At 50.4% G+C, this 12,074-nt stretch overlaps 1 protein-coding gene across 1 annotated transcript; it reads left to right on the top strand.

The window, feature by feature from the left end:
- The first annotated feature begins 472 nt into the window (after window positions 1–472).
- Window positions 473–4,657, top strand: ARL4C (ARF like GTPase 4C). The gene has a single exon (XM_020974928.2). It carries the CDS (start codon window positions 862–864, stop codon window positions 1,438–1,440), a length of 579 nt encoding a protein of 192 aa, XP_020830587.1. The 5' UTR covers window positions 473–861; the 3' UTR covers window positions 1,441–4,657.
- The last annotated feature ends 7,417 nt before the right edge of the window (window positions 4,658–12,074 follow it).

The raw sequence follows: 12,074 nt of genomic DNA, 5'->3' as shown, positions 1-12,074 counted from the left end.
CGGCTCGCGCTGAGCTCCTGGGAATGCACCGCGCCCCCCAGCTTCTGCAGACCCCGCCGAGAGCCTGGACGTGAGCCCGCAGAACCAGAACGGGAGCCGCGCGGGCAGGGGGCGTGTGCCGCTGGAGGATCAAACCGCCGCAGTCCGGAGAGCTGGTCTTTGGCCCGGGGAGTCGGAGGCGCAGTGCCCGGCCGCGTCTCTATCCGGAGCTCTATCCAGCGGGTAGAGGAGACTCCCACCCCTCCATTGTCTCCCCAACACAAGAACATCCCCCCTCCTTCTTCGCCCTTGTCTGAGAAGTGACTCCCCCCGCGCATCGGATCCAAGCCAGAGCTCCCGCCCCGCCCGGTGGACCACAGGCAGACAAAAGCCGCCGTAACAGGGAGCAGTGCGCGGCCAGGCGGAGAGAGATGCCCATGGAGTTCGGGCTGGGCTGGGGCGCCCCGGTTCGAGGGCGCTGTGGCGGGCCCTGAGCTCCCTCACCCACTCCCCAGCCGCGCCCACCGCCGGGGTCCCTGGAGATGCCCGTGCGCCCTCCCGGGGCAAGGACCTGAGAGGTGACCCTCAGTCTCTCCCTGGCAGGCAGGAGCCTGATCAGGAGCAGGACGAGGAGGAGGAGGAGGAGGAGGAGGAGGGAAGAGAGAGGAGGAGGAGGAGGGGAGAAGAAGGAGGAGGAAAGGGAGGAGGGGAGAGCGAGGAGGAGGAGAGGGAGGGGGCTGGCCGCCCGCCCGCCCACTGCTGGCCCGCCACGGGCTTGCCCCTTGAAGAGGGCACCTCCCCGCCCCTACCCCTGGCCCCTGGCCCCCGGCGCTGTCCGAGGGCGCCTTGGCCGCCGCCGCCGCTGCTGTCCTGGCCAGCGTCATGGGAAACATCTCGTCCAACATCTCCGCCTTCCAGTCCCTGCACATCGTGATGCTGGGGCTCGACTCGGCGGGCAAGACCACGGTCCTCTACCGCCTCAAGTTCAACGAGTTTGTCAATACGGTGCCCACGATAGGCTTCAACACGGAGAAGATTAAACTGAGCAACGGGACGGCGAAGGGCATCAGCTGTCACTTCTGGGACGTGGGCGGCCAGGAGAAGCTGCGGCCGCTCTGGAAGTCGTACAGCCGCTGCACGGACGGCATCATCTACGTGGTGGACTCGGTGGACGTGGACCGGCTGGAGGAGGCCAAGACTGAGCTGCACAAGGTGACGAAATTCGCCGAGAACCAGGGCACCCCGCTGCTCGTCATCGCCAACAAGCAGGACCTGCCCAAGTCGCTGCCCGTGGCCGAGATCGAGAAGCAGCTGGCCCTGCCCGAGCTCGTGCCGGCCACCACCTACCACGTCCAGCCCGCCTGCGCCATCATCGGAGAGGGCCTCACCGAGGGCATGGACAAGCTGTACGAGATGATCCTCAAGCGAAGGAAGTCCCTCAAGCAGAAGAAGAAGCGATAGAGGAGCGGCCCCCCCCCGGAACCTGGCCCCCACCGGGGGCAGAAGCACCCTGCCTTCCCCTGCTCCAGCCCCGGCACCCATCCCCCTCCCCGCCCCGCTCCCCTCCGGCACACACCCACTCCCACCCACCGAGGAACCCAGAAACGAGAACCAAAGCGACGCGTCGAGTTTTCCAAACGAGAATAGAACTCTATTGATAGCCAGCAACAGTGAGCGGGAACCCCGGAGTCCTGGGACTGCCCTCCCCGCCCCGGATTCTGACTTGTCAGCCTGGGACAGGTTGGTCACCAGCCCCACAGCAGGCCAGGCGAGTGGAGAGAAAGGCCGGCAGAATGAGCGCCCATCCCCCTGGTGGGCTGCCTGCCTGTCTGCTGGAAAGGTCTTTTGTTTGATCTCCCCCCTTTCCCACGGGCTTGGAGGAGGGGGAGGAGACTGGAGGCAGAGGACTGGGAGGGGTGGGGGATGGGGCTTAGGGGTTGCAACCTGCTGGGTCCGCCCTCCTGGTGAGAAGTGGAGGATGGCTTAGAGGGCCCTGGGAGGAAGGCCTCCTGCCTTGAAACTCTCCAGCAGAATGAAGAAGTTGGGCTTCCTTGCCCCTCCCCCAAAGCCAGTTGCACCTGTGGGTTCTTAGAGGTACCGAGGTCACGTCGCCTCCAAGCTCTCTGCCCAGAGAAAGGGTCATGGGCGGGCAATTCCAGCGGCTGTGTGGATTGATGGGCCAGCCCAGCCGGGTATTGAGAATGCTTTTCGTGGAACAGGGCAGGTCCCTGTTTGCTATTATTCCTTTGCTCCTGCCCTGGGCCCTAGCAAGGTGGATGGATGTCTGTTTGGGGGGACTTCCTGCTGCCGCATAGCAGACTTGGATCACTGGAAACCCAGCCAAAAGCCTGGTCAAGGGAAAACCACTGTAGAAAACGCCCGTTTCTTTTACAGGATGAAAACTGCCTTTCATCCCCGCTCCCCCCCCCCCCAGGTCCGGCATCTTCGCCGTGGTTTGTATCTAGCCCATGTGCAGGTCATTATCCCACAAACAAAGAAACCAGTAACAATTAAGAAACAGTTGCCGGGTGGGGGTGGTCGACGGTCCATTTATTGCCGGAAATCTGGTTAGGGGTATTCAGATGGGAGACTTGTTATTCTGGCTGGATGGGAAGGGGCTGAAGGGGATCCCCTAGGTATGCTATGATGGGCACAAATATCTGGGTCCATCCGCGTGGGATTTAAAGGTCTGTTGACTGGCCAACTGGCTGGTTTGCAAGCTAGCAGCGCCTGCCCGGCCCGTGGCTGGTTTTAGGATCTAACGGCAGCTGTAGGCTGCATTGAGGATGATTTTTGCAAGGCTTGCCTCTTGTCATGTGAACTGGGTGATAAAGGGTTCTCTGATTATCTTTTCATTTAAAAAAAAAAGTGAGAAAAGGCTTTGTCGTGCCCCTTTATATCATATTACTCTGCAAGTGGAGACCGTTGGGGTTATTTAATGAGGTTCACTGTAGCCTGTCCAATGTAAGAAACTCCACAAAATTGTCTCATTATAGTACTTGCTATGATGCACCCTGTTCCCCCCCACCCCCCAAGCCCATTTGTCTTGCAAAAGCCCACCTGACTGCATGGATTTCAAAGCACAATGACCTAGGTCCTTGCTTATAAAATTCCTGTCTAAACTGGCCTGCTGCTGCAGCTATTACTTTGGTCCACAGCTGAACCCCAGTGTGGTAGATGAGATTCCCCAGAGAGCTCAAGGTGGGAGGAAGCTTGGGGCATGATGTCATCTGTGGGCTAGCAGGTGCCCAGGGAGGATTGGGAGAACAGTCAAGCTGAAGGGGAAAGAAAAACAAAGAGTTAAGTATTTTTAATAAGACTTTTTTTTTAAAAGAAATAAATGGTTTATAATCAGGACGGGGAGTCTTGGTTGCAGGATGCTGGTCATTTTACACAGAAGTGCAGTATTGTCCGAAGGGAGACTTCAGACTTGGGAATTTGATTTCCTCTTTGAAGCCATGTTTACTGGGGTAATTGTCCTCCGCCCTCCCTCCCCCTTTTGAGAATTTCCTAACAAGGGAGTCATTTGGAAATTGGCCACTATCAGGTTTGAGCATGGGAATGTGTCTCTAAATAAATCCTAAGGCCAGGCCTCTTTATCCATTGCTTTCCACAAACTCACTTTAGAACAAACTCCAGATTGCAGTATTGGTTTTTTGCTTCCAATGCAATTCTTATAGCTATTAGAGAGAGCTGACTCCTTTTAATTTGGGACAGGAATGGTGGCACCTTTCCCCAGCTGGTCTTCTTTTCTTGAAGCCTAGCAGAGATCAACTGGAAACCAGGCAGGATGGAGAAGGCTTATGAGTTCCCGTTTACACAGTCATAATTCACTTCCTTGTTCGCTGAGTTCTGAATGGGCTGGTCCCATCATGTAAGGAAACTGTGTGTGTAGAGATTTGTTGTTTGTGTGTCTGTGGTTTTTCGTTTTTTGTTTTTAATCTTTTCTTTTCGTTTCTTCACATGCCGCAGTTTCTTATTAAGCACTTTGAGATTTGTTAGCTCCACGCTTAGGAGACAAATAATATATTTATTTTGTGACCCTGCAGAAGCCAAATATGGTGTGATGCTCCCTGGAGTTAAGTTTTAAGACAAGTCTTCAGACCCAATCTTGCCTTGCTTTCCAGAACCTCTGAGCAGAATTTTTGGTCTTTGTCAAGACTGATTGAGGGCCTGAGGGCAGTCAGAATGTCTAGTTCTGAAACGCCATCCATGACGAACTCATGGCCCAGAATTTCTGTTGTTTCTGTCATGTTTTGGCCTCCCTCCTCACAGACCCTTTAACCCCAAGTGTGGTGTTACTTTCCCCTTGGGATTGGAAGAGAAACTTCCTTGCTAGGGGCCACTACAGATTTAGGGATGCTTCACGGTGTTAACCCCTGAAAGAATGAAGGCGGGGGTCTGCTTTGGAGGACTGCCTCTCCAATGAAGCTTTCCAATGGTTACCAGGAGACAAGCAGGGATGCCGGTTTGGTGGCAGACCTCATTCACTCAAGTTTTTTTTTTTGTCTGTTTAAATGTTAGAATCCAAGAAAAACGCCTTGCTGCCTCTTCATTTTTCATTTCCCCACTCCTAACCCAGTCCTCTATGTTCTAATTGTCCTTTTTGGTTCCTTTTTTTCTTTTTTATGATGCAAACATGATGCTGTGAACGGAAATAAATTATTTATACAATCAAGCGTTGGTACATTTGTCCTTTTCGTGATTTCTCCAATTGTTTCTCTTGGCTTCCTTTTCTTCATTTATCAAACTGTGGGGCTGGACTCGGTCTCCAAGTCTGTTTCCCGATCCATGGTTAACCATTAACTCTGGGCGGGCTGAACCACTTTTTTTTTTCCTTAAAAGATCTTTGAAAGAAATCTCTATTGTCACTGCCCTGCTGATCCTGAAATGGTGAATCTGAAGAAGTCCTCAGCTGTTGGAGTAATTGGAGGAGTCTTATGGAGATGAGCCCCTCGGGTCATGTCCTCTACTGGATGCTTTAAATGCCCTTTAAAAATCCCTCTGAGGGCATGATTTACATCTGGAAGAGACCTTTGAGGCTAGTCCAGTCCCTGTTAGCAGTGCAGATAAAGAGCTAGGAAGGACCTTAGAGACTGGCTCATGTAATCTCCTCATTTGGTAGGAAATTGGACAAGAAATACAGGCTGTGAAGTTGTGATTCATCCTCATTTTATACATGAGGAGGGTGGGAGAGAATGGAATTGACCTAAGACCACACAGTTTTTTTTCCCTGTCCTGTGCAACTCTTCATGACCCCATTTACAGAGGTGGAGTGGGGGGTTCTTAGACAAAGATACTGGAGTGGTTTGCTGCTTCTTTCTCCAGCTCATTTTACAGATGAGGAAATTGAGACAAACAGGGTTAAATGACATGCTCAAGGTCACACAGCTAGTAAGTGTCTAAGGTCAGATTTGAACTCATAAAGATGAATCATACCCACCCAGTTAGTAAATGGCAACACTGGGATTTTAATAGGACTTGTGGCCCGATATACTTTCTACTACCCCGTGGTGCATGGGCCTCTACTTCCACTAAAGCAAAATCAGTGACTGAAATTGAGATCTTTGGGAAAAAAGAAAAATCTATTAGGTTGTACAAATACATCCATAAAATTTATTTTTTTGATTTTTTGGTCGAGACATACACATTTACTGGTAGCTTGTATAAGATCAGGGAGACAGTACCAGCAGACAAAGGTATTAATCGTGGCTCTGCCACTTAATGATTAATGTGATCTTAGACAAGTCATTTCCCCTAATCTGTATCTCAATTTCCTCATCTGTAAAATGAGGCCCTTGGGTTAGATAATCTCTAAGGGCCCTTCTAACACTAAGTGTCTAATTCTATATTATGGGGACCTCCGTCTTAGAACTTCCAGAGGCATTGAAAAGTCACATAGCCAAGGTATGTGTATGTCTGTGCTTTTTTAATGGGACAAAAAAGGGGATGGAATTTCCTTCCCCTCTGATGTTAGAGATTACTTAAAAATCAGATATGGCCCCAAAAGTGAACAGACTCTGAGGATGTTAGAGAATTAAGGGCTCTCTTGGAGAGGATTCATACATTCAGAGTAATCAGTAAGTATGTATTAAGTACCTACAGTATACCAGCCTCTACACTGGAAACACAAAGCCAATCGTAAAACAGTTCCTGCTCTCTCAAGAGGCTTACCTGTATGTGTGTGCACCTGAATGTGAGAGAAGAGGAGGAAAGTAGAAGAAGATGGGAAAGGTGGGGAGGGGCCACTTGGGGAAGGTTTCTAAAAGCCACCAAAGTCATTTCTATTTGATCCAAAAGCTAAGAGGGAGATAGGAGTTTATTCATTTGGGGGGTGATATGGTCAGGCCTACAGTTAAGGAAAACCTCTGGCAGCTGAGTGAAGGACTGGAGAGTGGAGATGCCTGAAGCAGAGATACCCCAGAGGAAGCCCTTGGCCTAGACCAGGGGATGGGTGAAGAATGTGAGCTGTGTGAGGGAGAGAAGGCGATCTGGAGGAGAGAGGGGTTAGAGGCAACAGGGACAAGATCTGGCCCCTGGTTGGGTGGGTGGGTGAGGGGGAGGAAAGAGTCAAGCATGGCCCTGAGGCTGTGACCCTGTGGGGTCGAAAGTAGGTGACTCTCTTGGCAATCACAGGAAAGTTCAGGAGAAAGATTCGTTTGGGGGGAAAGTGAATTTGTTCTACTTTGTTTATATTGAGTTTGGGGATGCCTGCTGGACATGCAGTTATAAACATGTAATAGGTGACCAGCGGTGGGGTGCTGGAGCTCAGGAAAGACTGGGCTGGGTATATAGCTCTGGGGGAGGGGAGACAGATAGACACAGACACAGAGAAAGACAGAAATAGAGAGACACAGATATAGAGATAGATAAGAGATAGAGACAGACAAAAGACAGAGATATCGAAACAGAGAGAGACGGAGATGGGGAAATCGATTACTTTCTAGTACACATTTGATTAAAACTGAGTTGGCACCACATACCTCTTTCAGGCCACGGCTGGAGCGTGGCTGTGATTTTAATTGCTTGTTGGAAGCCTTGGGCCCTTCCACAGGCCAAGGCTTGATTCTGTGGGCTGGCAGAGCTGCTGTATTTACCTAAAGTGGCGTGCTTTGCTGTCTCTCTCTCCTCTGAAGCTGAGCTTAAAAGCCTGATGACCTCACTGGGGTCCAGGCTGTAACACCTTTCTGAAGTCATTTCAGAGCTGTGAGAGCTTCTGGAAAGTGGGTCAGAATTGAGGGAAAAACCATCCCAGGAAAAACCTAGTGGTTTGGAGGTTAGAGGGAACCCTTGGGAGCTCCAAGAACCTGACAGTGCTAAGACAGATGACGTCTGCAAGTGGACAGCCCATGTGAGTGCGAGATCGATGAGAGTCTGGGGAAGGAGGACAGAGCCCAGGGCCTGTCCTGGGTCTCCTGGCACATTTCAGAAGGAGGGTTCACCTTCCTGCTGGTCCCACGGGTTCAGCCAGCTGTTTTAAGAATCATGAAGCTCTACTACCTCCAACCTAAGTTTTTCCAATGGCTTTTTAGAAATTCGAATCAATCCCACAAACACATGTTAACGTTTCCTCTGTGCCAGGCACTGTGCTACATCTGGGGATAGAAAGACAAAGGTGAATTCGTCCCTGCCCTCAAGGACGTTCTATTCTATTGGGTGGACACAACAAGGAAGGAGCTGAACCTGGGGAGCTCCCAGAGAAAGAAAGTCCTTCTGCTCATGGAGGTTGGCACCTTTTATGACATTTTTCATCATAGCAGGCTGCCCCACTGAGAACCAAAGTGATTTACCAGGGCTCACCCAGCCGGTATGTGTCAGAGGTGGGGTCTTGGTTCGGAGACCAACTCTTTGTCCATTCTTCCAAGCTACCTCCTATAAATTCTTGGGCAGCTAGGTGGCATCATGGATAGAGAGCTGGCCTGGAGTCAGGAAGATCTGAGTTCAAATCAGACACTTACTAGCTGTGTGACCCTGGGCAAATCACTTCACTCAGTTTGCCTCAGTTTCCTCATCTGTAAAATCAGCTGGAGAAGGAAATGGCAAACCACTCTGGAAGGAAACTCCAAGGAAACCCCAAACAGGATCACAAAGAGTATACATGACTGAAAAACTAACTGAAAAACAACAACAAATATAAATTATATATAAATGCAAGGCAATTTTGGGGTGAGGAGAGAATTAACATCAAGAACCACAGAGGTCTTCATGTAGGAGACAGTGCTTAAGCTCTGCCTTGAGGGGAAGTAGGAATCCTAAGAGATGGAGCTGAGGAGGAGGCATGTTATAGACCCAAGAGACAGCCTGTACAAAAACTTGGAAGTGGGAGACAGGGAATGTTCTGTCATAAAACATCTGTAATTGCATAGGATCAATAGATTATTCAGAGCTAGAAGGGACCTGCAAGGCCATCCACCATCTCTTCCATCCACCTCACATAACAGAAGAGGAAACAGGCCAAGGGAAATTCAGAGTGTTGACCCAGGTCACAAAGTAGGAAGTAGCTGAGCTAAGCTTTGAACCCAGGTCCCAGCCTGCACAGTCTTTTCTGTTTGCTGGACTTGGTGTCTTACAGTAACCTTTTCCCTAAAATGAAAGAATTATTTTTTCCCTGGCTTTCTTGCCAGAGGGTTGGGCTGAATTGAATTAGATAGGGGTTTTTTTGTTTGTATCTTTTTCGTCACGTCTGCCTATGATTTGAATGGCATAAGGAATTTTCTACGAGGAAAGTCCCTCGACAAACGCAGAGTAGGACCTGTTCTGCGACTTGTCTTAGAGAGCTGCCTGGGGCACTGAGATTCGGAGTGATCTGAATGCATCGTGTGCAGAGCATGGACCTCAACCCAGGGCTTCCCTCCTGCCAAGCCAGCTCTCGCTCTCCGGAAAGACCCGTGATGCTTAGGGGTCAATAGCTTGACTTCCTAAGTACAAGATGGTGGAGGGGGAACTTGGCAATCGGATGAGAAGCTCTGGAGATTTAGGGGAACCCTTCCCCCCCCCATGGAAGCTCAGTGCGAGTCACCATTTTGACTCACATTGAGCATCTGCTGAAGATGTAGCATCCAAATGAAGCTGGTGAGAATCCTGCTGTCCAATGTCCTGGCCAGACTATCACTGAGGCGATATGGTCCCGGAGACTTAGGAAAGATGCTTCTTCTATGAACAGCATCCAGAGAGGGTCAATCAGGACAGTGAAGGAACAGGGCAAGGTTAGCCTGGGATGACTGAGGTGGGGGAAGATGTGCTCGCTGGCTTTGGCCATTCAAAGGACTGTGTGCTTCAGGAAAAGAGAGTCATGCTGCTTAGCCCCATCAGTGGAACTGGGAAGAGTTGGCAGAAGTGACTGAGAAGCAGACTTCACTTCAAAATAAGGGAAAACTTCCTGTCCCTCTGACCTTTTAAAAGTGACATCAGCCGGGCTGGAAAGGCTATGCTCCTTCTCACTGGCAGTATCCAAAAGATGGAGGACCGCTTATCCTGCTGCTGTAGAGGGACTTTGTACTCAGGCACAGGCTGACTTAGAAGGTCCTCAATGGCCCTCCCAGCTCTTCAGGAATCATTTCTATGGGCACCTGTGAAGGCCCAGCCAAATGCAGACCAGACTCATCCGGGGAAGCATGTTAGGATGACAAGAGCAGGCCCAGAAAGGCTTAAGATTGGGGAATCCTCTGCCTCTGGTAGCCCGATCTTATCCTTTGTCATAGGCAGGACACAAATCTGATTCCCTCAGACCTAATCCGTCTATGTCATTTGGACCCACTTACTCATTTTTATCAGCAATAAACTCAAAGCCGCATTATTAATGTGTCCACCTGGCTCAGACAGGCCTGCTGGGTGCTGGAGGAGATACTAGCTTTGATGCTCGCACTCCAGCAGGAGAAGTAAAACACGGCAGTGTATGGGACCCTCAGGCCTAGGGGAGTGGCCATGTTCAAGCAAAGATTCCAGCAGAGATCATTTGTTGCCTGGGTGAGGGCAGGGAACCCATGTGGTTTGGTCTTGTTCTACCAAGGCCTGGAGCATAGTAGGGGCTGAATACGTGCCCGCTGGCTCCTGGGTATCTGATATCACTTTCCTGTGGTCACACTATTTTCCTTCAACAGAATGGAGACTCCTTGAGGTCAGGGGTGATTTCACTTTGGGGTTTGCTTCTTGAGTGTCTTCCACAGGACCTGGCCCAAAGTAGGTGCTTAATAAAATCCTGATTGATTGAGCTGTCTTTATATCCCTGGTGAGGACAAGGGAATAGAGGAGATAAAGATCTGGCCCTGGAACCCAGAAGACCTGGGTTCAAGTCCAGCCATGGACATGTACTGGCTTTGTGACCTGGACAAATCAACACCCTAGGCAACTTCCTGAGGCTAGAAGTTACTGGGAAGGAGCTGGCCTGCATTGATGGAAGGAAGTTCTTCAACAGGAGTTCCCTGTGCAGATGAAGTCAGAGGTCTGATTCTTAGCCTGGGAGGCAGGCTGGATATCAAGAGAGTCAAGGAGGCCCAGAGGTGGGAGAAAGTTGATGCATTTGAGGGTCAGGGCTAGGGAACAGTCCAGACTAGCTGAACCTGGCATCTGCGTCCAGTTCATCTGCAAACACCCTGGTCCTAGATCTCCCTGGAAAGCCACAGGCTGACCCTCCACATCTAAGGCTGCCTTTGTCCTGGCTGTCCTGGGCCAGGAGAAATGCACCCATAAACCCCAGGGAATCTCATTTAATAGGGTGCTGCTGAAAACTTTTGGGCAAGAGGGAAAGAGCCCACTGTCCAGATAGAAACGGAAACAGGAAGTCCAAGGTCTGCCCTTCCATTTGTCTGTGGTAGCCATGGCCAAGAGCAGCTCACAGACAGGAGGGAGCGAAGGAATGAGTGAATGGATAAGGAGGCCAAGTCATTATCTGTTGGAAAGAGACCGGATGAAAACCAGGACCACACAGGGAAAGTTAGTATGAAATGCATCAATTGGTCAACACCTACCATGGTCTGAGAAGCAGGGTGGGGTAGTGGGTAGAGAGCCAACAAGGAAAACCTGGCTTCCAGCCCTGCCTCTGACACAAACTGGCTGTGTGACCCTGGACAAGTCACCTGACCTCTCAGTGCTATCAAACTCACATTGAAGCAGGGGCCACCAAGCCACATAGAAGCCGTCCCTGCTCTGTCCCTTGGCTTTGGGCCTTCTCTCTGGCATCCCCCAGGCTTGGGACACTCTCCCTCCTCTGCTCTGACCCCCGGCTTCCTGTAATCCAGCTGAAATCCCACCTTCCACAGGAAGCCTTCCCCAGACCTCCAAATTCCAGTGGTTCCCCTCCATTCACTGGGTCCTATTCATCCTCTCTGCAGTTTGCTTTGTAAACATTTCTTTGTATGCTGTCTCCCCCACTAGATAGTGAGCTCCCAGAGGTCAGGGACTGTCTTCTGCCTCTTAGCACAGAACCTGCTATACAGTAGGTGCTTAATAAATGCAGCATGACTGATAAAGATCCCTGTGGGCAGCATATTGACTCAGAAAAATCACACCATCCATGTTTTATCATATTTTCATTTATTTTGGTGATTATTTCCCCAACAGACTCTGACCTGGTTTGGCTGCACTCAGGAGTGCTGGAGCTGAGCATCTGACACCTGAAGAAAAAAGTACTGATCAGCACTGGGAGAAAGGTATTCCCCATCCTGAGTTCTTCATGATAAGCACCGCCCAGGTCCAGTCCTTTTCCCAACTGTGCAGCCGATACTGAGGATTGTTGTTGAATCATTTCAACCCTATCTGACTCTCCGTGACCCCATTTGGGGTTTTCTTGGCAAAGATCCTGGAGTGGTTTGCCATTGCCTTCTCCAGCTCATTTTACAGATGAGGAAACTGAGGCAAACAGGGTGAATTGACTTGCCCAGGGTCACACAGCTAGTTAGTATCTGAAGCTGGATTTGAACTCAGGTCTTCGTGACTCCAGGGCCAGTGCTGTATCCCCTGAGCCACCCACACTATGTGGGTACAATGACAGAAATGAAACAGTTCCTGCCCTCTAGAAGCTTTTATTCTACAGACAGAGAACACCCCCCCACACACATACATATACATATATACACACATATATACACATATACACA

The sequence above is a fragment of the Phascolarctos cinereus genome, unplaced genomic scaffold (genome assembly GCF_003287225.1).
Source record: "Phascolarctos cinereus isolate Bilbo 61053 unplaced genomic scaffold, phaCin_HiC Scaffold_5;HRSCAF=322, whole genome shotgun sequence".
Classification (NCBI taxonomy): domain Eukaryota; kingdom Metazoa; phylum Chordata; class Mammalia; order Diprotodontia; family Phascolarctidae; genus Phascolarctos; species Phascolarctos cinereus.
The sequence above is the reverse complement of the archived record's forward strand: the minus strand, read 5'-3'. Positions and strand labels throughout refer to the sequence as shown.